The sequence below is a fragment of the Phasianus colchicus genome, chromosome 1 (genome assembly GCF_987193195.1).
Source record: "Phasianus colchicus chromosome 1, bPhaCol1.hap1.1, whole genome shotgun sequence".
NCBI lineage: Eukaryota > Metazoa > Chordata > Aves > Galliformes > Phasianidae > Phasianus > Phasianus colchicus.
In genome coordinates this window covers 59869026-59891822 of record NC_143436.1, presented here as the reverse complement: position 1 = coordinate 59891822, position 22797 = coordinate 59869026, and the positions used below count along the sequence as shown (strand labels likewise).

The following is a 22797-nucleotide window of genomic DNA, read 5'->3' as shown; positions in this document are numbered from 1 at the left end:
ATTATTAGACTGTGCTCATAAGATCCCTTCAAGTGCTGGAAGGCTGCAATGAGCTCCCCCAGAGTCTTCTCTTCTACAAGCTAAACAAGGCCAATTAAGCTGGTGTTGTTATGCAGTTACGTCTTTTCGTGCTGTATGCTGTGCTCTGAGGCACTGCAGGTGCTCAGGGGAGCACTGGGGGCTCTGCTGGGGGCAGCGAGCAGAGCAGCTGGATGTGTCCTCTCTCATCCTAGCTGCTACAGGTGCCAGCTCAGCTTCTGGCCTGCTTTGTGGAAATGCTGCCACAAAGAGCTGTGATTGTCTTGGTAGTACAACCAGCAAGGATATTGAGGTGATTTTCTGGTTTGAATAATGCCAGAAAGCAAAATGAGCACGATTATATACATTGAAAAAATGGCAGTATCTTTCTAGAGCATCCCACCGTTCAGATCTGGATGGGGAGACCAGCAGCAGAGCCCCGGATCTTCTATTCAGTTGTTTTTCGATAATGTAGTCGCACCCTTAATCAGGGAAGCATTGATGCCATCTAGTGACCACTTCAAGTATTGCAGCATCACCTAAATGAACAGCTTTCCCGGCCATATGCTTCATTGCTGAGTGCTGCCATCCTCTGTTATCTAGGCACAGGGGCACATGGTTCATCAGAAGAAAACAGCAACGATCCTGAACTGTATTCACTTCTCTTTACAGTAAGTTACCCGATTGCAGGAAAGCACGGAAGGGCTCTCTGTTTCTCCTTCTGTTTCAGCGGTCCTGGCAGAGTGGCAGTGCAGTTGGAGCTTTTAAATCTTTAATAGCATGCGATAAATTTCTGTTTGAACCTGACAAGCCATTGCCTACCTCAATCCATTTGACAGTATTTAATGCTAAAGTCTTTTTATTCTAGCTGTGTTTTCTTTGAAAATATTTTCAAATCAACATGTTAGTGTTAAGCTGGGCCAGAAATAGAAGACAGTGAACACTGTAACCCAGAAAAAAAGATGAGATTTGCTATAAGAATTTGCAAACCTCAGACCAAGGAAATTGGTTATTAAACAAATCAACAGTTTGAGATAGCAAGTCACAATATCTTGTTGGCTTGCTTGCTTTATTTCATCATGATGTACGTGTCTGTTTGTAGCCATAATTGCTATGTCAGCACCAGTTTCATGGAGCAAAACCAAGTAGCTTTAGTATTAACAAGGAGAATAGATTGTAAAGCAATATGAAATTAATTATATAACACCTTTTAGGACTAGTTCAATAATGGTTTTGATTTTGGTCTCTAACAACACACAGAAAGCAGAGCTGCCTATGAGAGAAATGTAATTTAAATTTCAGTTGAAAAATGATTGGTTGTTTTTGCAGGTAAATAGTTGCATGGGAAGGAACTGAGTCAGCAAGACCTTCATGTCTGTATTGGCAGTAACTCTGATGCTTGCAGTTTCCATAACTGAGATACCTGTAAAGTTCAGAAAACATAATTGAATAACCCTGGATATGCAACATCTGATCCATAAACAAAAGCTCAGATGCTACACAGACATTGTGCAGTGGATTTTGTCCAGTGAGACTGGTGGAAAGATTGAGTACCACATATGATTTCTGCACTAAAATGGCAGGTGGCTGTTCTCCTTTCTTGTACTTACCACTGTAGCAGCTAATATTCTTTCTGCAGCTATTTTTTTTTTTTATTTGGTTTGATTGTTCTACTCTTAATATGAAATAAATGAGATAAAATCTTCCTAAGATATGGAATAGAGAAAATGAGGTGTGTGCACAGATTTCTTGAGGGCCACCTTTAGGAAGCTGAATTTGGGCACGCTTCTCTTCTGTAAGGATAAAGAAGGGCATGGAAACAACGTCACCATTTCTGGCAGGACTTTGGGCATGTGTTCACTTCAGCTCTCCTCCTCGCCCCCAAACTCAACCTGCATTGCTGGATTCTGGTGGACAGAGGTGCTAAGCATGGTGTGCCGCATCTCTGCCCATTGCTGGCATTTCACACTGGCAGGAGACCAGGTGTTGGAGCTCTCTGCTTCTTCCTTACCTTCTTCTCAGGCACCATTCTTTGGAAGCAGTAGCACAGTTCTCTGCCAGCAGCTAATGCTGGGACTACAGGCACAGGCTGAGCAACGAAATTCACTTGTCCCGCTCCTTGGCACTGGATGGTCTCCTGCCAGCACTGTTGTTAGCCCCTCTCCTGCTGCTTTACGTATTTCACCATAAAGCGTTCACATATTTTTCCTGTCTTCATCTTTTACTTGTGCTCTCCATTTCACTGTGTGCTGCTCAGACATTGCATTTTGGTGTGGAGTAAAGTTCTCTAATTTATCTGATACATCTTTGTAGTTACCAGCCACTTAAAGCCAAGTGCTTCAGAGTCATAGAATCATAGAATGGCTTCAAAGGGACCTTGAAGATCATCTAGCTTCAGCCCCATTGCTGTGGACAGCCTTAGATCTGGCACTAGATCAGGTTGCCCAGGGCCCCATCCAACCTGGCTTGAATGTCTCTAGGGATGGGGCATCTGCAGCTTCTCTGGGCAGCTTGTGCCAGTGCTTAATCATCCTTTGAGTGGAAAATTTCCCCCCAGCAACTAATCTGAATCTCCTCTCTTTTAGTTTAAAACCTTTCCCCCTTGTTTTGTCTATAGCAGACCATGTAAAAAGTCAGTCTCCCTCCTGATTAGAAGCTCTTTTTAAGTACTGGAAGGCCACAATGAGGTCTCCCTGGAGCCTTCTCTTCTCCAGACTGAATGAGCCCAACTCCCTAAGCCTTTCTTGCACTTGGCCTTGTTGAATCTCATTAGATTCTTCTGGGCACACTTTTCAAGCCTGATCTGGTCCCTCTGTATGGCATCTCTTCCTTCTATTGTATCAACTGCACCACTCAGCGTGGTATTGTCCACAAACTTGCAGAGAATGCACTCAATCCCACTGTCTAGGTCATTGATAAAGGCACTGAAGAACACCAGTCCCAAGATGGATCTCTTCAGAAAAAGCAGTTAAAAGCAAAGTCGGGCCCTGGGTGCCTGCTTCCTTCTGGCACTCCTTGCTTGTACACACATACTTTTGTTTGCCCCGTCCTCACTTTCAGAGCACTCTCTCCAGGTTTTTAATATCCTGGACTATTCCCCAGAACTGGTTCTTGGCACAGCCACATGATTCAGCTGACACAGTCTTGGAGATTGGCAGTGAGGAAGAACAAACAAATAATTTTAGGCTAGAGTTGCTGCTGGTGAAACGCAGCATGAAGCTGTGGCTTCAGTTGGCCTTATTCCTGAGCATGCTATCCATGGCACAGCCTAGCAGTGCAGTGGAAGGGACCAGATACTTGGGTACCTCTCAAAGAGGAGATCCTACTGCCTTTTCTCTCCTCATCTGTGCTCCCCGTTGCACATCCTGACTCTGAGGTACCTCAGGCTCATTTTCTGCCTGCTTGGCTCCTCAGACTGACTCACGGAAAGCAGAGAAGAAAACCATCCGGTGTGCAAAAGGTATGGTTGAGGAAAAGCTGGGTAATTATTCTTTCAGTGGCAGCTGGCCAATATAGATTGACTTAGTTACCTTGCATCCTTAGAGCCGAGGAGTCTGATACAGTCAGCTTTGGTCAGCATCCAGGTCCCAAACCGATGAGCTCTGGGTAACCTGAGATGTGCACAGTCTGGAGCCCACCAAGTCTTGCAAGGACTGATGGAGGAGATGAGTGTTGCATGAAAGTGATGCCCTTCTGCTCCATTGGCCCTGGCTGCAGGTTTCTAGCAGAATCGCTCCCTGCTTTGTCTTCCCTATTAAAAACACATTTTTCTTAATTTTATTTACTTTGCTGATACTGAACTCGTGCCATCCATTCTTCACTTAGGAGACTTGCAGAGGGAGACCCTTGGGAGCCTGCAAAGGAGAGTGTTGAGAGCTTGTCTGGAAGATATAAGGAGCATATAAGGAGCCTTTTAAAATAGTTAACAAAGAGAAAGAACTGTTGAAGTCTTTGTTGTTTTACGATGAAATGTGAATTTTGTCACATTTTACTTGCTTTCATTTTTTATTATAATAAAATTACTTTAAGACATTAAGGATGGAAAAATATACTTTCACAAGGTTCTAACACCTGGAAAATAATTTTTCTACCCAGTAGCCCCAAGAAAGCTACTGGGTAGAAAATTGTTGATAGTCTACAGGAAAAGCAGAAGTCATTTATTAGCTTCACGCTTTCCCACTTCAAAATACTGAGATCATGTTTTACTGAAATTTTCAGAACAAAGGCAATAATGGAACATTGCCAAGATTGAAACTGCAGTGCTTATGCATTCCAGCTCACTTCTCTAGAAGTGTAAAATAGCCAGAGCAAACAGGTCATTTGGATTGTGGCCACTGAATCTGTTTTGCTATGTCAGCCTACCCAGCCAGAACACACAGAGGAGATGCTCTCTGTGAAATTCTCTGGTACAGGATATTTTGTCCTTCAGTCTCTACTGGGACAGGGAGAGGTTTTGGTTGTGAAGAGTATCAAGATGTGAAGATCAAGATGGAAGGAGACTGACTGCCTTTAACTATTTCAGTCTAGTACTTGCACATGGTTTCCACGATACGTGGAACTACTGGGTTTACAGGGAATATGTATTCCCAATGCCTAAATAGTTAAACAATTTTTTTTTTTTTGAAAAGTCACACATTAGATGGAACAGAACATATCTTTAATTTAATTTTTATTCCTAAGCAAAGGAAAAATCTTTACATTAATTCTGTATTTGAACTGTCGTATATAAAGGACAGTACACTGGATTCCTCTTGCAGAACAAAGACCTCTGAATTCCAGCTTTGGGGCCAAACTCAGTTTGACCTATTAATCCCAGCTCTGCTCTCGTGAATCACTTCTGCCTCATTAGTGACCTGAGGTTTCGTAAGTAAATCTGATTTAATCATGCTTGTTAAGTAGGAATTTGTCCCTTGACTCACTATGTCTAGATTTCCCTTCAAAAAAGAAGCTTTTTTAAACATTATTCATCTTTCTTCTCCGTGTTAATTTACATGTACATTTTAGTCATGCCTGAAAACACAGAAAGCTGATGATTTCTGATTTGTCCTAACAAGGCACAGGGTGGTGTCAAGCATCCTGCGTTACACCAAAGCATATGTCACTGGGACTGGTAAAGCCACATTTATTTGAATGTATCCCTGAGTGTTTTGTTTTGTTGCTGTTATTGGGGTTTTTTTTGTTCGTTATTTTTTTAATCAGTTGTTGAGGATTTCAACTTTGACATGGAAGAAGTTTCAGCAAATATCTATACAATTACAGGTAGTTACTAAGGATTTTTTTAAATCTCTCAATGTAAACTAGTGTAAAAGTAGAGATAACTTTATTGTTGAGTACATAATTGTGAAAAAAAAAAAAAGTAAAATTTTGGTGCTGCTGCCTGAAACTGTGCCATTTCCCCATGTGCAAATTATTGTGTTTTAGCAGACATTAATATTTTGTTAAGAGATGTTATTAGTGACAAATCCAGCAAGTTCCAGAAAACTGACTTTAAAATAGGCTTCCAACTGTTCAATCATTAGCATCTATTTTCATGTTCCCTTGCTTGCTGCTTTAAAATAATGCTGTTCTACAATCCTCTCCTCTTCTGATGGCTCAAGTACTCAAGGGGGAAAGTAATTGCTGAAATGCTACAATTTATTCTGCACTAAATGAAGTGAAAAAATAATGATAACCTCCCCACCCCTGCTAAAGGCAATGGAAACGTTTTTTCTTCATGTCATTCAATGGTAATAATTTAAACTGTCTCACAGCAGCAGTAGGTATAAAGATAATGTATATCTTTATACATTTTGAATAACTTCAAAATGGTACTAAACTTCATCAGTTCAACAAAAGATTCAACTCATGCAAAAATGAAACAAATGTAACTATTATAAGCAGTAGGGCAGTAAAATAAAGCAAATTACTGGAGGAAACGGAAAAAACAAAGAAAGAAGGAAGCTGAGAAATTAAGGATTAGGTGGCTACAAATCCTTGCTTTACTTTTAAATGAAAATTCTAAATTATCCTTTCTTTTTTCTTCTTTGTAGTTATTAAAGCTGCCAAAATAATGTAGTTTCGCACAGCAATAGGTATTGCCAGTGGTTGAATAAAATACAACCTGCCACATTCTAGCAGTCACCTCATGCAAGGAAAGCTGTGGCATGGTGCATGAAGAAAAACCACATCAGGCCAGCCCTCAGCTACCAAGGCTGAGTCTAACATGCCTTTGCAGCATGGTCAGACACACTTGGTGGCTTACTGCAACCCAGAAATGTGGTAGCAGCTCCTCAAGCTGCAGTTACTTGTTCACTTGCCTGGGGCCTCAGCATATGGCTGCGTGATTTTGCACAGAAATTTAAGGTTTCAAGTTGCAGACAGCTCATTAGGACTGGCTTTGTCCCTTCAACTTCTTTTTCCTTTCCCTGGCTTCATGGAATTCAACATGGGTGTCCAACCTTTCAATGTGCCTGGGCCACAGTGAGTGAAGAGGAATTGTCTTGGGCCACATATCACATATGTAATGTAGTTAACTAACTATATAACTAAGAAAACTTATTTTTTTAGATTTTTTTACTAAAACATTGGAGAATAAAAAAAAAAAAAACAACAAGATAAACGTGGAACTAGTGGGATATTTGACCTTGTTTTGTGAAACTAATACATCGGTCTGGTTCAGTGGCAGTGGTTGTAATTCTTAGTGAGTTCTCAAGGTGCTCATCGGAGCTTTTTGATGAAATTTTACTCCTCCTTAAAAATAGTTGTTCACAAATGTACGTAATGCCAAAAATCAATGACATGAACAAGGTGTGAATGTGAAGTGAGGGATATCTTTCTCTGGTGGGATAGGGCTTATAAAAGTTGAGTAGAGAGACATGATCAGATTTTTCTTTGAGATGAACATCTGATTGCAACTCAATACATTTCATTTGAAAATCCGCAGGTAATGTATTTATGTCTCCTGAAAGCAGTCAGAGATATACCAAAACTTTGATAAATTTTTCAGCACTCTTGAAACCTATTCTCAAATTCTTCTACCAAAATGGAAAGCCACTGCCATTATGATGTGGGGCAGGGAGCAGCCACAGGATGGGCTAGGCCAGGCCATGTGCAGGCCAAAGGCCGATGACTGAACACACCTGGAGTACAACTTAAAGACAGCATTAAAGGGCACCATCTTAGCTGTTATCAGATATCTGTGTGATAAGCAAACACCCTTGTCTGTGTTTTCAGACAGCTGAAGTGGCATTAGCCAATCTGAAGAATAAATACGAAAATGAAAAAGCTATGGTGACTGAAACCATGACCAAACTACGAAATGAACTGAAGGCTTTGAAGGAGGATGCGGCAACCTTCTCATCCTTGAGAGCAATGTTTGCAACCAGGTAAGGGAAGTGATTTCACCGTCTGCCTCAACACTGTAAAAGTAAGTGTGCTAAGTGGGAACAGACTTAGCTATGTATGTTGGGTGCTTAAGAGGAGAAACAGAAATTATTTTTTGCAAGGTCAGGGATTTGCTGGATGAAGGTGAATGAGTCTTACAGTGCATGCTGTGAAAAACTTGCAAGCTTTCAAGTGATACTGAGAAGCATGTCTTTGAAAATAGGGCTGGAGAATAGCAATGTCAATGCAACCTTGAATAAAGTGTTATACATGCCAATATCAGTCTCCAGTCTATTTGCATTTATAGGGCTTTTTTAAGTGGAAATCAAACAGTAGATTTATATGGCTGATACTCATATTCAGAAGTATGCCATGATTCGGTCGTGTAAAGCTGTCATGTGGGTAATGATGATCTTCAGAATCCTATGTTTTCATTATCGTGAGATTTATTACTTACCACTGGAAAAATCTATTTCATCAACCAGCCTGTGCTGTAATCCAGCACTAATAATTGTAAGGCCATTGCAATTTCACATTCCAGCATGAACTCTTATTTTCTCCAGCTGTATTATTCAATTTATTAACTTCTCCTTCACAGGATCAAAGTTTCACTTATCTTCTGTAGCATAGTTCCTCCTGACAGGGCAGTAATTAATCATCTCTCTTCTTTCATTCTACCACACTCAGAAGAGCGTTTGGTTTTAGCTGCTTTGTAAAAATTACAAATAATTTGTATTTGAAGATCCAGTGATTCCCTCAAAAAATTCTTAACACACAAATGAGATAGTAGTAACCTCAGAAAATTTTTCTGTTTATGTCATGATTTTTTTCCCCATTATGATTAAATGCAATGCAGATTTCTTGCTTGAACTTTAATCTATAAGCAGTAAGACTTCGTGCCTCATGCCAACATCTGCCCAGCACTCTCTTGTAGTATATAGGTGCCATCTCACCTCTTCCAGCCTTTTTTGGTCCTTTGTTGCTTAGTGACAGTAGCAGCAGCATCTGGGAGAGATGGAAAAATGGAGGAGGGGCCATTTGCATGCCATGACTTTGGTGCTGTGTACAAATTCATCATAGGTTCATCGTTGGAAGAGTACGTGTAGTGCCATAATGGAAATGAAGAACCAACTCATCAGGTGAAGTGAACCAAGGTAGCTCTGTTCATTTCATTGACATCTAGAGATTGTCTTCAGGAAAGCAAACTTCTGTGTGTGTTTTTTTGTTGACTTTGTTTACAAACTCATTATTCTAGGAGTTACAAAAATGTACTAACTCTGTACAACTACCTGGAGGGCTACTAAGCCCTGAGGAGAGAGCTAGCATCTTGAGTCTAAAGCAAACAAGGGACTTACATGGAGCCTAAATCATTAACCTGCAAGACAAAACAAGTTTGGAAAGATTTAAAAGTTTTAACTTAAAGAGGATGTTAGGCTGTTGGTGTGCTGAATGCTTTTTACCCTATTTAGGCATCCTGAGTGAACACGTTTGTCAGACAGAACACTCATATCCTAAAGCTGGCAGGGGAGAGTGTCTTATTTTCCATGAGAATGAAGCTTAAATGGTGCCATCCATCTATATGCCTATTCTAAATGTCTTATATAGGCTGCAATGAAACTTCTGTTTCTCTTCTACAAACTATAAAGGGAATCTGAGTGACTTGCAGAGTTACCAATTTCCCCTTTATAAGTGTCTAATATTAGTAGAGAAAAAACTCATGCAAATTATCTACTGTTGTTTGTAAACTCCATGCAGTTGTGATAGAAAGCACACTGCATAGTCTATGGAGTTTATCTCTGCCCTTGAGATCATAACTTTTGCACAGTGTTTTCTAGGGGCAGTGATGAAAAGTTACTCGCTCACTGAAAAATATTGCACATCAGTGGGATTCTATAGATTTTGCTATAAAATATTATGAAATATTTCTTTTTGTTCCGCAGCTTGTGATATGTTCACCCTCATAGCAAAATCAGTTTATCTTAATGTTCAAATCATTGGCTCATTTTGAATACTTCATTGGGAATAGCATCTGTTTAAATGACAAAGCCATGATATGCTGTAGATGTTTGTTCAAGAAGATAAATCTGTTTGGAAATAGAAGAATGTAAGATTCTCCATGCAGTAACATTTGATACAGTAGCAACATTCATTAAAAAACAAACAAAACAAAACAAAAAAATGGTTGTTTAGTCTTGTTAAGTAAAACAGTTGTTTCCATGGTAATCTTACATCACGTAGTACTTCTCAATTTTTGTTGTAGGGAGAACATCCCTCTGAGAGTAGAGTTGTATTACAGATCTGAAAATGATTGTATATGCTGCTTGATTGATCAATATCCCTTCTGTTTCATAATCTCTTCCTTTCTGTTCATTTGACTCCTGAATGAATGTTCATTCTGGTGCTGAACTTTATGCTTTCTTCATCACATGCACTGAATGAAGTTCATGCCATGTTATAAGGAGAGAATAGCATAGATGATTCTGATTTGAATAACAAAGATTACAGTTTTCTTTAAAGCTCCTCTATGCAGAAGGCAGGAGCATTCCTTTTTCTATGATTTTCCCTGATAGTTGTACATTCTTCAATCCTTGAGTACTTTCTTCCTTTCTGCTCTTCCTCAACTCTAAAGTCATTCTGTACAGCTTGTACCTCTACTTTTGATCTTTTTATTTACATGGACTGTTTGTTTCCTAATCCAAAGTCTCTGTGGTCCTGATCTCTACAACTTCCTCTTTCTGTCTTCATTAGCCTTTATCCCTTTCTGAATTTACTTCAGAGCTGCCAAGGATGTCAAGGAGGTCCTCACCACAGTTGAAGCTCCCTTTTCCTCATACACTTTTCTTGGATCTTGAAACCACATAAATTCAACAGACTTACAGGTGAAAGAGGGTCAGTTTTCTAGGCCCTTCTCATAATCTATTTGGAAAGCTTAGAGACTTGGTGGAGAAGGTTGAGATGGTAAAATTAACTGGAGAAATAAAATTTATCTGAGCTGAGAAGAACAGCTAATGTTACACTATAACTGTTCACTTTCAGGCGTCATAAATATTTTGGTTTTTAAAGTCAACTGTGATACAGTTTTGGGGGCATGCAGTAGACTCCATCACTGGAGTCTCTTCCATAGCAGCAGTTTTGTTGGTGCATTTCAATGGTGCATTAACCCTGCTGCTGCAAATTCTGCTGGAGAAGTAATCTGCTGCGGCTGTGTGCTGGTGGGTTGTGTGGAGCTGGCAGAGCAGAGTTTAAATTCTTGCTTGGTATGTGGGCAATGTGTTGCCCATCAGACTCCCAGTCTGCTTATGTCCTGTGTATGTTTCTGATAGTCCCAGAACAAAAAAATTGTGTGAGCCTTTCCTGCTTCTCCTGTCGGGAGGGAATTGGGAAGCTAATTTTACCAAGTCCCTACATAAATTTGTTTTCCCATCTTATATAGAGATTCTCTTAAGGAGAGAGCAAGAAACATTGTTTGTGATATTGTCACACTCCTGATGCTGCATGCACTGATTCTATTCTCTGTCCAAAATTTTCTTATGATTTACAATTAGAGAAAACGTGTGCTTAAGAGATGGATTAGGAAGTACGGGCAGATCCTAGAGCTATCCTGGAGGAGAAAGCATTTATAAGCAGAAGAGAATTATGCTTAGATTGGTAGAGCAGAAATACGTCATTGACAGTGTCTCTGGGTTTAGCTGAAGCTCCGCTAAGATTTATGTGACCTCAAATATGCCTAGGCCTGACTCGTTATTTGGTTTGCATTCCTCATGTGTTAGTTTATACAAAATAAGCAGGTCTATGCATTTGTCTGCTTCCTTTCTGAGACAAAAGATGTGAGAAATAGATGAAATCTTGACTTTTGTGCCCATGATAAGTAGATCAACATACAACAAAACAACAGTGTTACTTACTAGTCACTTGCATTTTATACCCATCACAGGACAAGGCACAAACTGGGAAAGAGCTCTGATGTGGGTTACCCTTCCCTGGAGACATTCAAGGCTGGATGGGGCTTTGAGCAACCTGGTCAAGTGGGAGATGTCCTTGCCTGTGGCAAAGGAGTTGGAACAGGATGATATCTAAGGCCTGTTCCAATCCAAAGTGTTCTATGATTCTGTGTAGGAGGATGTAATGTAATTTCTGTTATTCAATATCTCTTGAGCTCTTTTAAAAGGTCCATTCAGAGCCCTGGAGCCCTGCCTGCTCTGCATTGCTCTGCACTGTGTCAGAAGTCATTTCTCTTAATAGCTCTTAACTTTTTGTTCCTCTTTATAATGTTTATAAAATATGTGGGCAAAAGGCAAAATGGACATGTAAAGTTTTTTCTTTTTAAATTGGAGACACTTCTATTTTTATCCCTTAATCGCATGTAGCAGGGATTATTTTATTGCAGGGAAATGCCATACCTGCAGGCAGTAGCTACCTCCCACTATATGGAATAACCTTTGTTGCTGCTGACTTCAAGGAGATCTCAGGCTGTTAATTCAATGGTTTCTAAAGTTAATTATGGCCTTCACTTGTTTGATTTAGGTTTACCCTTTCTGAATGTTGTTTCTGAAAAAATATGTTCTTGAGCAACCGACACAGAGACAATGGCCCACATGTTTGGGCAAAATAATAGGAAACTTCGTGTTGTGGTGGAGGTCAGATGACTGGAACCACCCAAACACTGCAGTGATCTGCCAAGAATGCTCGATTGCTATTATGGGAAGACTTCTAGAAAGGGCATGCAGTTAATAAGAACAATTAGAAAATGTTGTATTTACGGAATTGTTTTTATCCTGAGCCAGCTAACAGCATTTAACTCATCCAGGTTTCTAGGGCCATCCTGTTAAGAGTTCATAGCAAGTTTGTCTAAGTCTGCTTCAGTAGCATCCATGTTCATGGAGGTTATGTTAACTGTTCAGTTGTGCTGTTTTGCAAAGCAGATTTCTAGATACAAGAACATCCTGAGGCCTGAGAAAAAAAGCAGTCCTCTTCCAAAAAGAAAATTGGCTTCTGGGCATCCTGAAGCAAGGCAATTTGTTCCTCTAGTGGCACAGTGCTACAGGTGTTGCTGCAGATGTCACTTTTTTATTTTAATTCTCAACAGAAAATGTATTTGAAAAGAAATGTTCTCTTGAAATAGAGGAAAGCAGGAGAGAATGAAAGATTGATACGGGATGATTCATCTGGTTACAAGAATGAATCTGTAAAACTCTGATAGCTCAGACATTATAGTAATTCCTATTTCAAATGAATTTAATTTCCAGAATGCTTGTTTCATTTTAACATTTCATCAACAGCGCTGGCCAAGATCTCATAGCCTGCAACAGAAGTAGATGTGCAAGTGCACTTGAAGTCAAACAGTTTTTCAGAAATCTCTCTCTTCCTCAGGGCTTATATACAGTCATGCTTGTTAAGGTCCTGTAGGAGAAAGGCAATACTGAAACTAGAATTGAAATTATGGCTGGCATAATAATTTTTCTTTGAGTTAGAGTGGCAAAGTTATTCAAAAGGAGAGTGCCATGCAAGTGTGCGTGTGAGAAAGAGAAGTGGAAAGTTTTGCATGTGCTTTACTTCTGTTTCCCAAAGAGAAGTTTAAAGTTGCAAAGATAAACAAACAAATAAATAAATAAATTTAATCACTCCATTTGCGATAATTCAAAAAGTTTATTGGTTCACTGAGAAGTAAAACTAACATGATTTTCTTTATTTTTTATTCTGTGCATGGTAATGATAAAGTTAAATGCTCATCCCGTATGTTGTGGTAATTACACAGCAAAGTTATTTAACACAGGTAACGTGGGGAGATTTGATGAAAAGTGCATTATTTCATATAAAAAGTCCTTAGATATTGCCACAAAAGTCTGATGATCAGACAGTGTTGCTAGCTGTGAATTGTTTCACTGATAGCATACATCTACCATTGTTACTGATTAGATGTCTCTAATTTTAATGAATTGTAACTGTTTCACTCCAAAAAGTCACTAAGACCATTCTAAAATGCCTTGCTCTTCCTATTCATTTTATTGAATCTATGTTTAAAGCAGGACTAAACCTCATTTGATCCTAAATGCTAACAAAATTATAAGGAAGATGGTTTTGTTTCAAAATGTCTAAGAGATCCAATGTTTAGTTAACTGATTAGAAACATATTACATTGTCATTATTATTATTATAGACACAGGTTTTACTGCTGAGTGAGAAGTATTGGCATGCAGATCCAAGTCCAAATTTATTCAGCAGGACAAGAATTCAGGCTCTCTGCGTCCAGAATTTGGTTCAGCAAAAGCTTGGATCTGAATCTGCCCCTAGAACTGAGGTCTGGAATTACGATCACTTGTAGGGTTGGTTCTTGGATCAGTTCCCCAGATTTCTGCCTTGTTTGTTTTCCCAGGTGTGATGAGTACGTCACGCAGCTGGATGAGATGCAAAGGCAGTTGGCAGCTGCAGAGGATGAGAAGAAGACCCTAAACTCTCTGTTGCGCATGGCTATCCAGCAAAAACTTGCCCTTACCCAACGACTGGAGGATTTAGAGTTCGACCATGAGCAGTCCCGACGCAGCAAAGGCAAGCTTGGAAAGAGCAAGATCGGCAGCCCTAAAGTAAGTGAGGAGGCATCAGCCACCGTGCCAACCATAGACACTTTCCTCCTGCATAGTCAGGGCCCACAGCAGCCAAACTTACTGGTCAGCAGTGGCACTCAGAGGAAAAGGTATGCATGCAGCGATCTTTATAGTACAGTGCAGTGTCCAGACTTTCATTGAAGTCGTTCACTGAATTGTAAACATTCTCTTTTTGGTTTTCTTTTCTTTTTTATACTTTGAGTGGGGAGAAGGAGGTGGGGAACATATGAATACAGAATTCAAAGCCTGGCAACATGTGGTTCTGGTCCACCTATTCACAATGTTATTTCCTCCTTCCTAATGCAGTGTTTTGCATTATATTGTGTTGGTGTCTCAGTGCATCTTGTGTGTCTTTAATATTAGTGTAAATGTATTTTCTTTAACAACTCTTCCTTAAGTTTCCCTTAAGATTTTCCATAATGAGCATCTGAAATCTAAAAGAATTGTTCTGTATGAGCATTTCAGTGCTTAACACAAAAGAAGTTGCATCTCTTTGTTAAGCTCTGATGCTCACTTGCTCTTCATCAGTGCAAAAAAGAATATGGATGTGTTCACTCTGATCAATTTTTCTGCATAGGAGCAAGCAACCTTTTGAAGGGGGATGGCTGTTATTCATAGCCTAATGCAAATATTTTGCTATTTAAGCAGTGAGTTCTCATCTTGTCTTGTGACTGTCCTGCCAAAGCTCTATAGCTGTGGGAATCCATGGTTCTGAAGACAAAAAGGACTCTGCTAGAGAAGTCCTAGATAATCGTTCATTTTTCTTATATGTTCTAGTCACAATGCAAAAGTAAGAGAACATGCTGGGAGCCTTGTACGTATCAACTCCGGGATGCTGAGATATAAGTCAACCTCATCTCCTCCTCCCCTAATATGATTTGCAGTGCAGTCAAGGTGCTCTGCCGTGGAAATGTCACTGGGTGGCAACAGTAGTTGGTTTTTACCTATTAAGCAAATTAACACAATATTGTCATTGATGAGGTTTTGAAAGGTAATTAAAGTAAAACTCTTTTGTTTCCATATGTATTTTTCTTGGATCTCCTGCAAGACTATTCTCACCTTCCCTTTGTGATCAGAGCCATCCCAGGACTTCAGGGACCTACCTCCAGAAATTATTAAGAGCCCCCCCTCATCCCGCCTCCACAGAATCATATCTTCTGAGGGGTCCCCCTTCCATGAGTGAATTCATCCATGGGCACCGTCTCAGCAAGGAAAAAAGGTTAACCGTGGCCACACCAGGTAAACATTTTTTCCTTGGGTGCATGTGGTGCTGAGTGGTTAGCAGAGCAGGGGACCGTCCCAGCACTGCAGATGCAATCTAATTTGGGTACCTTCTTGCGACTTGAACAGCAAAATGTCTTCTCCTGTGTCTTCTGTAGCAGGAGCTGACATTCTGCCAGCTGTGGCCCAAACTGGTTCCAAATGCATTGGGGGAAGTCCCACTGTGGAATACATGCGTGCAGTCCTGCTGGCATCCACAGAGGCTGCACCCCTGTGCTTAGATGGTGCTTGGCTATGTTGATAGTCATCAAAGGAGACTCTACCGAACAAGACAGAGAAGTCAGAGGGATGAGGACTAAGGATGGAGTTGCTGGCATTGTCCATCTCCAGTGGACAGGAGCCCACACTGCAGTATTCAGTCAGGTTTTTCTAAGGTGTAATGTCAAACTCAGATGATCTAGTTTATATAAACTGAGTTGTGAAGTGTTATCTTCGCAGGAAGCTTTTGCTCTTCCTTTCCTGCCAAGCTGTAGTATCTGCTTAGAACAATGTGCAGAAAGGAAATCCAAACTGAAAGCCATTTCAAAGGTTGTGACATCTTTCTCCTGACAAAATAATAACTACTTCTCTTCTGTGCCTGTGCAGAACTTTTAGCCTGCAACTATGCACATCTTTTTCATTTAAATTTTTGAGATTTCTTATATACAAAAAGCAGAAGTAGAATATATAAAAGCTAAAATCCATGAAGTGCTTTCTGCTAAAGTAAAATCTATTCCAGAAAGCTGAGCAATACCCTAGAGTATAGTATATCTCAGTGCCATTATACCACCTTTGAGTAGTGCCATGCTGGTAATACTCATAACACTCATAAGGACAAGTGTAAAACTGCAGTTAGTATTTCTGCTAAGGAGTGTTGCAATAAGTAAATGGAAGAGCTGGTTCCTGTGAGGAAAAGGGTGGGTAGGAAAAAGCAAAGACTTTAAAATTTGTAAAATAAAAGGTACAGAGCTTTTGTGAAGAAGTAGAAGGAAGTAGACCCTCAAATGGCAATCTTCTACCATACATTTTACAAGATCTCTACTTGTAATTGTACTTCTGATGTACAATTTACAAGAGACCACTAGGCCAAGGAAAAATGGTGTTTAATCCAAGGACTTGATGACCCTTGTGTGAAGACACGTGACCTCTGTATCGGATCTGCTCTTTGATGGTTAGAAGAAGCAATGATTTAAAAAGAAGACTGCTCAACAGATAAGACAAATTTATTGTTCTGCAAAATTGTTAGTAATAAATATATGCATTTTACATTACATAGTAAAATATGTAATCTTTGAATATGGAACTCTAGGTCCTGACTTTCTTTATGCATTAAATTTTTGTCCCCATTTTTGTGGGGACATCACAGATTCACAGGCCACAGATTGAGAAACACTGGCACAGCCTCTCTGACTTCTTGTGATAACAGAGGCCAAGGGATAACGCAGCTTGAAAAGTAGAATTGCCTAGAAAATATATTTGTTTAGAGTCTCATCTGACACTTCAGGTACATCTTTTTAAGTGTAGAGGCTTGAGACAGTCCTACTGATTTATGTTACAGTTTCCCTTATGATCATAAAACAGTCAACTTTCTGACTGCATTTGTCAAAACTGTATTCCATTACATGGACTTGGTCTCAGCCAGGCATCCTGTGAGCCTGACAGGTTCAAACCAGTGATTTATTTTGAGCACTCCAATTCCGTTCTCAGCAGAGCACATGTCAGAATCAGGTTGAGGATCACCATCAGTCTTGCCAATTCCTGGAAGGTTATTAACAGACCAAAGGAGTAAGACACTAAGTAGGATTTTATGCGTTCTGTCTAGTTATCTTTTTTTCCTGAATGTAAAAGAAACAGTAAAAGATGGTATTCTGCTGCCTTTAGGGAATGTTTAAAATGCCTGCTTGTAACAAAGAATTTATTTTTTCAGATGATATATGCAGTAAAACAAACAAGCAGCGTAACAACTCCCACCTTCTTGGGTGGGTTTTCCATAGCACTGAGCTTGCCAGAGTACAAGAAGCATCTGGACAGTCTTTTCAGACAAATGGTCTAATTTTTGAGTGGTCCTGTCTGGAGCCAGGAGTTGGACTCAATGATCCTGACGAGTCTCTTCGAACTTAGGCTGTTCTATGATTCTTCTTCATCACAGAGATGACCAAAGAACTATGTCCAAACTCATACGCTAGGAGTGGAGGGAGAATGAATCAGGCCAAAATTAATTGTGTTGGGTTTCAGTTTTGTTTTTTAAGTCATGAAAGGTTTCCATCTTCTGAAGATTTCAGCCACATGATATGTGTGATTTGCTATCTTTTCATTAGCTCCTAGTACGGGGGGCTGCGAGGCTGTAGCTGGGAATGCATTTGATGGAGACCAAGAGCCAGAATGCTGCTTTCTTCAGAGGTAGATCCTGGCATGAAGAATCATGAAGCCCTGAAGACTCACTACTGAATTTAAACTAAGGGCCTTTCAAGAGAGTAATTTCTTACTTGATTTCCCCTTGACTGCCCTCAACTTTGAATCAGCATGCGTGTCCATCTGACATCAAGCTGTGGCAATATGACCTTATCTGGGCCTTCTAATTGAATTAATGGCTCCTAACCACTGTGGCTAAATATATCACTCAGCCATTTCCAAAGTATTGCTCTTCGTTTCCTCTAGGTAATACCCTAGGTAATGGTATGCATATAGTTTTGCCGTGCATTTCTTTTTCCCATCTGTTATTAACATGTATTTTTACCCATCAAAATCTTTATTCTTCTGATAGAGAGATCCAGCCTGTATTTGTCCAACAGAATTCCAGCCTCCTTTTGCACGTTGCTTTTTTCACAATTACCTGAAGAAATCAGGGCATAAAGAAAGACAAAGGCTGGTTTTGGCATTCTATAACACTGAATTAAAAATGACCTTTCATTGCAGTTGTATTCAAAATCCTTTCAAATTTTCATATACAGGGCTTGAAAACAAAGTCAGTAGATATCTCCTGTTATCTTACAGTCAGAAAAAATGAAATACGCTTCTCCTGACTTCTTCAGGAAAAGAACAAGACAGAAAAAGACTACTATAAGTGCCTTGATACTAGTTTTTTTTTTTATTTTTTTCTATCTATTACTTTAGGATGGAAATTCTCAAAGTTGAATTTAAAATTCTCCAATTCTGGTTGAAGAATTGTGTACAGTCAAATATTTTACTTTATTGAAGTAGAAAAAGGTAGAAAATATGTGACACATTTCTCTCAAATCCATAGCCCATCTGAGTTCTCACATTTGTTTTGACACAACCTGGTTTAGCCAATCAAGTTTCTACAGAACTATCTTGATTTACTCCAGTTTTTGTTCTGTAGGTTTTAGATTTTTAATTTTTTTTTTCCATTTTTGCAAGACCATTTCATAGAATGATGTTTCTAAAGCTTGTAAAAAAAAAAGCTACTTTTAATGGCTTTTAACAGCTAATTTTGGAGAACTGTTCTTTTCGTAAAACACATTAAACATGAAAGTTTGCTTGATTTTCAGATGTCTTTCAAGGCTGTTTTACAGAATGGCTTTTACTTCTCCTGAGAAGAGACTAATGTGGAAGATAAAGACAACTCAAGGAGTGCCATATAATAGCACAACTGCTCAAGCACTCAGATCATCACTTCTTGTACATAATGAAAAGTATATGTATATCTTAACAGAAAATCATCCAAGACTAATTTCTGCTGTAGCTCTGTTACATTCAAATCAAATATGATTAACAATTTGACACAAATAACTAGTTTTTACTTAATGGTTTGCATTCTTATCATCAAACTCAGCTAAATTTGTGTAATGCTGAAGGAAATTCCCATAGAACGGTATGATAACAAATACTAATAGATAATCCATGAACTAATTTGCACCATCTGAAGGTAGAAATTATTTCTTAAAGCTGACAAGGAAAACAATAATGAAAGAAACTCAGTCATCCAATATGGAGGTCCTAGTAAGTCTCTCAGTTAAGTTTTTAATTTGAGACACAAGGGGAATTGCGTAAGAGTTGTCTTTGTTAACTGCCCTTTTACAGGTGGTGGTTTCACCTAAGAAGAATAAGTTAGAAACCTGGGAATGCACAGTCTTAACAATACGAGGAGCAGTGGGTCTTCCGAGTAGAGCAGTCATTACAGGGAGTTATAGGAAATGCAAGGTGTTGTGTAACCTCTCCTGTCAGAAGGGTTGGGCTATTTTCATTTCTTCATACTATATGTTGAGCTCTTTCTAGGTGTAATTTGTTAGGAGAATGCTTTTGAAGAAGTACTCTGTAGATTGCTATTCACTGTGAAAACAAAACTGCGTAACCTTTCTCTTATATAGTTCTTAAAATAACGTTGTTGTGGAAGTTGTCACATGGGACAAGATTCTTGGCTTCTGTTCCTGCTTTTTCACATTGTTTAAGTAGTGGGAAGATATGGAAAACATGTTCAAAGAGAATATTATGGGTAGAAATTCTTGGTAGGAGATGAAGCCGGCTTTCCCCTCCCACTTTGGATGCAGTGTTTGGGAAAACAGTTAGGAGTGGTTCGGGCTGATGCTACTCTCAATGGAAGGGGCCGTCCACAGAGAAGACCCATGCAGCTTACATAAATGGAAAGGCAGGGGGAAGGGGAAGATGGTTTTGATAGTGATTTGTGTCTTCTTTCATTATGTGTGAATAGGGCTTAAGCTCAAGGTCTGTAGCTGTGTGCTTATTTTTCTTGCTTAGGAATATTTTGCAAAAAATGGTTCCAGCTTTGCTTTTGAACTTAAATACCAGAATCACAACACTTCTCGGAGATTTCTGAATCATGCTACCATAAATACTTCTTCAGTTACCTAAACTTTGCCTTTTTTAATACGCTTCTTTCACTTTGAAACAGTAGGACTGTTAGAAATCTGAACAGTGAAGAAAGCATGGCTTATTTGAAAATTATTATGGAAGAAGTTCTTTGAGGAATATTATCAGACGAGGCCTGAATTTTGTTAGGAGCATGCTTTGAAGATCTTTGTAACTGATCAGGTCATCCTGTGAACAGTTTTCAAAGTAGTTATTTACTTCCCCTACTTGAGTTATCTCCGAGCTTGTATAATCAAGCAGAGTACTGGCTATGGCAAGGCTCATGCAATATTGGTATAACATGTCTCTGCTCTCCATAGAAAACAGATTTTATGTGACTTTTACCAGTGTTTTGAAAAGTTAGAGGGTTTTCTTGTTTGTTAGTTTTTATCTGAACATGATGCTCTTCACAGAAGGGATAATTCAGTCATTATTACCCGTGTTCCACTTTTTGTTCTGCATTGTTCTATTTTCTGTGACTTTTGTAAATATGACATATCTGTGTATATAAGTGTCCATTGTTTAATGAGTGTTATTAGTGCATATATACAGATATATGTATATACTTTCTTGCTCTTGGGGCCATGTCGTGCATCTGATATGCTCATTTAACAAAGCTTAATGAGCATTACATGTTTACGCCATTTCAAGCATGGTACATTGTCCTTGTGAAGGCCGTTTTGAATTTGAAGAAGAGTATCCTTGCCAAGGACATTAGTTGGCTGTAACTGATGAAGAAGTCAGCTAGCTAAATGTACTTTTACCTCTTGGTGCCACTGTGAACAGGACATTTTTGCTCTATGCTTTTCCTCTCTTTCACTTAGCTTTCCAGTTGCCACAGATGAGACCAAATTCATTTCATGCTGATCGGTATAATTTAGCTACTTTAACATAATTTAGCTGCTATGTCATGAATTCACTGCAATTCTATGGGTTACATTGAATTCTTACTTGTGTTTTTTCCTTGCATAAGAAGTGGATCCAAAATAAAAACTCTTTTAATAGAAATCCAGATCTGTTAGTTAAAAGATTTGGGGGAAAAAAAAAAAAGAAAAAAAGAAAGATTGCAGTGAAACCCATGCCTTACTTTTGCATATTTTCATCAAAAGGTTATTGACATTTTTCCTTCTATATCCAAGATATGATCTCATTGTTAGCTGGAATATTAAATGTTAACATAATTTGCTGAAGTTCTCCAGTAAATCTTTATTAGACTCCTGGTTGTTTCTAACAAAATGGGTATGCAGGTGATACATCTTATATTATGGGTGTATTACCAGATATTTCTTGCTTTCTGTGGAAATTCTGGGCTTTGGAATCCAATGTTATCTATTAGTTAAAATAGCACTTCTAGTTTCTTGAAAATGTTGATAACAAAAATCATCTGTCTTTATCTTCTTTTATGACAAGGTTTAATGTGGTTTCACGACTTACTGATTTTTACCATCAAATATACAGGAATATTCAATATTGAGCTTCTCATCTCATAAAATAGGCAAAGCAGAAGTGAGTATCTGTTTAAATTAGACACACTGATATTTTAGCTCTCTGGTAGAGCAGTTCCTTGGATTGTTGCGATGTATGGAGTAAGTTCACCCGAAATCTTTACCAAATTGAGTATCCCTAATAATAAGTATCTTCCTGCCTGCATTTTAGACCTATGAAAACTTACAGTTGTGCCTTATGTTGTTTCTTCCAAAGCCTATTTAAGCTGTTATTCCCATTAGCTTCAAGTTTTGGATCGGGCCCTTGTTTTCCTGTAAAATACTGCAAATATTTTTGGTTTAGATATATTTGTGACCATCTGAAATATATTTCAGATACTAAGGTTTCCATAAAAAATGGGTAATCATCTAGACAGAAATATGATTTATTTTAAGACCTTCCTTTTCCTCTTTTGCAATCTCTAAAATGTGTGTGTCTGTTAATGAAAGTATTTCGTGATGCTTCAGATCTTTCTAAATGTGCTTTTTGTGAACTGTGTATAAAAGAAACTGAATGTATTTATTGTTTCAGCTTCTACCCATTCCCATTTCTGCTGTTTTACTAACCATTATTTAGCTTCTTGACAGATTTAATGAGGAATTATTTAAAGCTTTCAAAGAAACCATTTGAAAAATGATACAAACTCATCGTGATATAAAAAGTGTGAAAAAACCTACAGAGTTGACAAGAAGTCTTTTAATGTTCTTAGTTTAAACTTGGAGAATAAATGTATCTCACAGATGTTATTAATGATTAGGAAGAAGTCTTTTATTATTATTACTGTTCTTAATACGAGCTCCAGTAAAGAGTAAGACTGGCATATAGCTTGGATATCTGGAAAACAGCTCTCAAGGCTGGGGATAATTTAGATCTGAAAATAAAGCAGAAGTTAAGTCATGCAAGATAAGGGGAGAGAAAGTATTTTGTTACTGCTGCACAGATGAAAGAGTTCACTAGATTATAGCCCAGACACCTGACATAGTATAGGAAGCCACTGAGTAAGAGATCTACTATGCTATGTCTGTCAGTGTGAACATAGTGCACAGAGTTGTTAACGATGCTCCATCGGTTTCATTGTGGAATTCAAGTAAGGCAGACAGCACTTTTCTAAGTGTTATAAGAAAATAGCTATTAAATACCCTGCCTGTTCCAACAGGCTCAATCATCTGGTCTTACTTCTGAGCAGTTAGCAAGTGGCTTTCTGTGATGTTTACTCTGAGACTGTTCTGTCTGCCATGATCTG

At 38.8% G+C, this 22797-nt stretch overlaps 1 protein-coding gene across 8 annotated transcripts in view; it reads left to right on the top strand.

Moving 5' to 3' along the window:
* The window catches only part of BICD1 (BICD cargo adaptor 1), a 175523-nt gene that overhangs the window by 135901 nt on the left and 16825 nt on the right, over window positions 1-22797 (top strand). For 3 of the 8 annotated variants that reach the window (XM_090144655.1, XM_031589825.2, XM_090144675.1), the window contains exons 6-7: window positions 7231-7382; window positions 13754-13961. In XM_090144655.1, coding sequence (XP_090000781.1) covers window positions 7231-7382; window positions 13754-13961 — 360 coding nt within the window. Of the gene's footprint in view, window positions 1-7230; window positions 7383-13753; window positions 14072-15030; window positions 15222-22797 lie in introns of those variants that run through there. The other 5 variants (XM_031589826.2, XM_090144635.1, XM_090144642.1 and 2 more) reach the window with 3 other exon arrangements.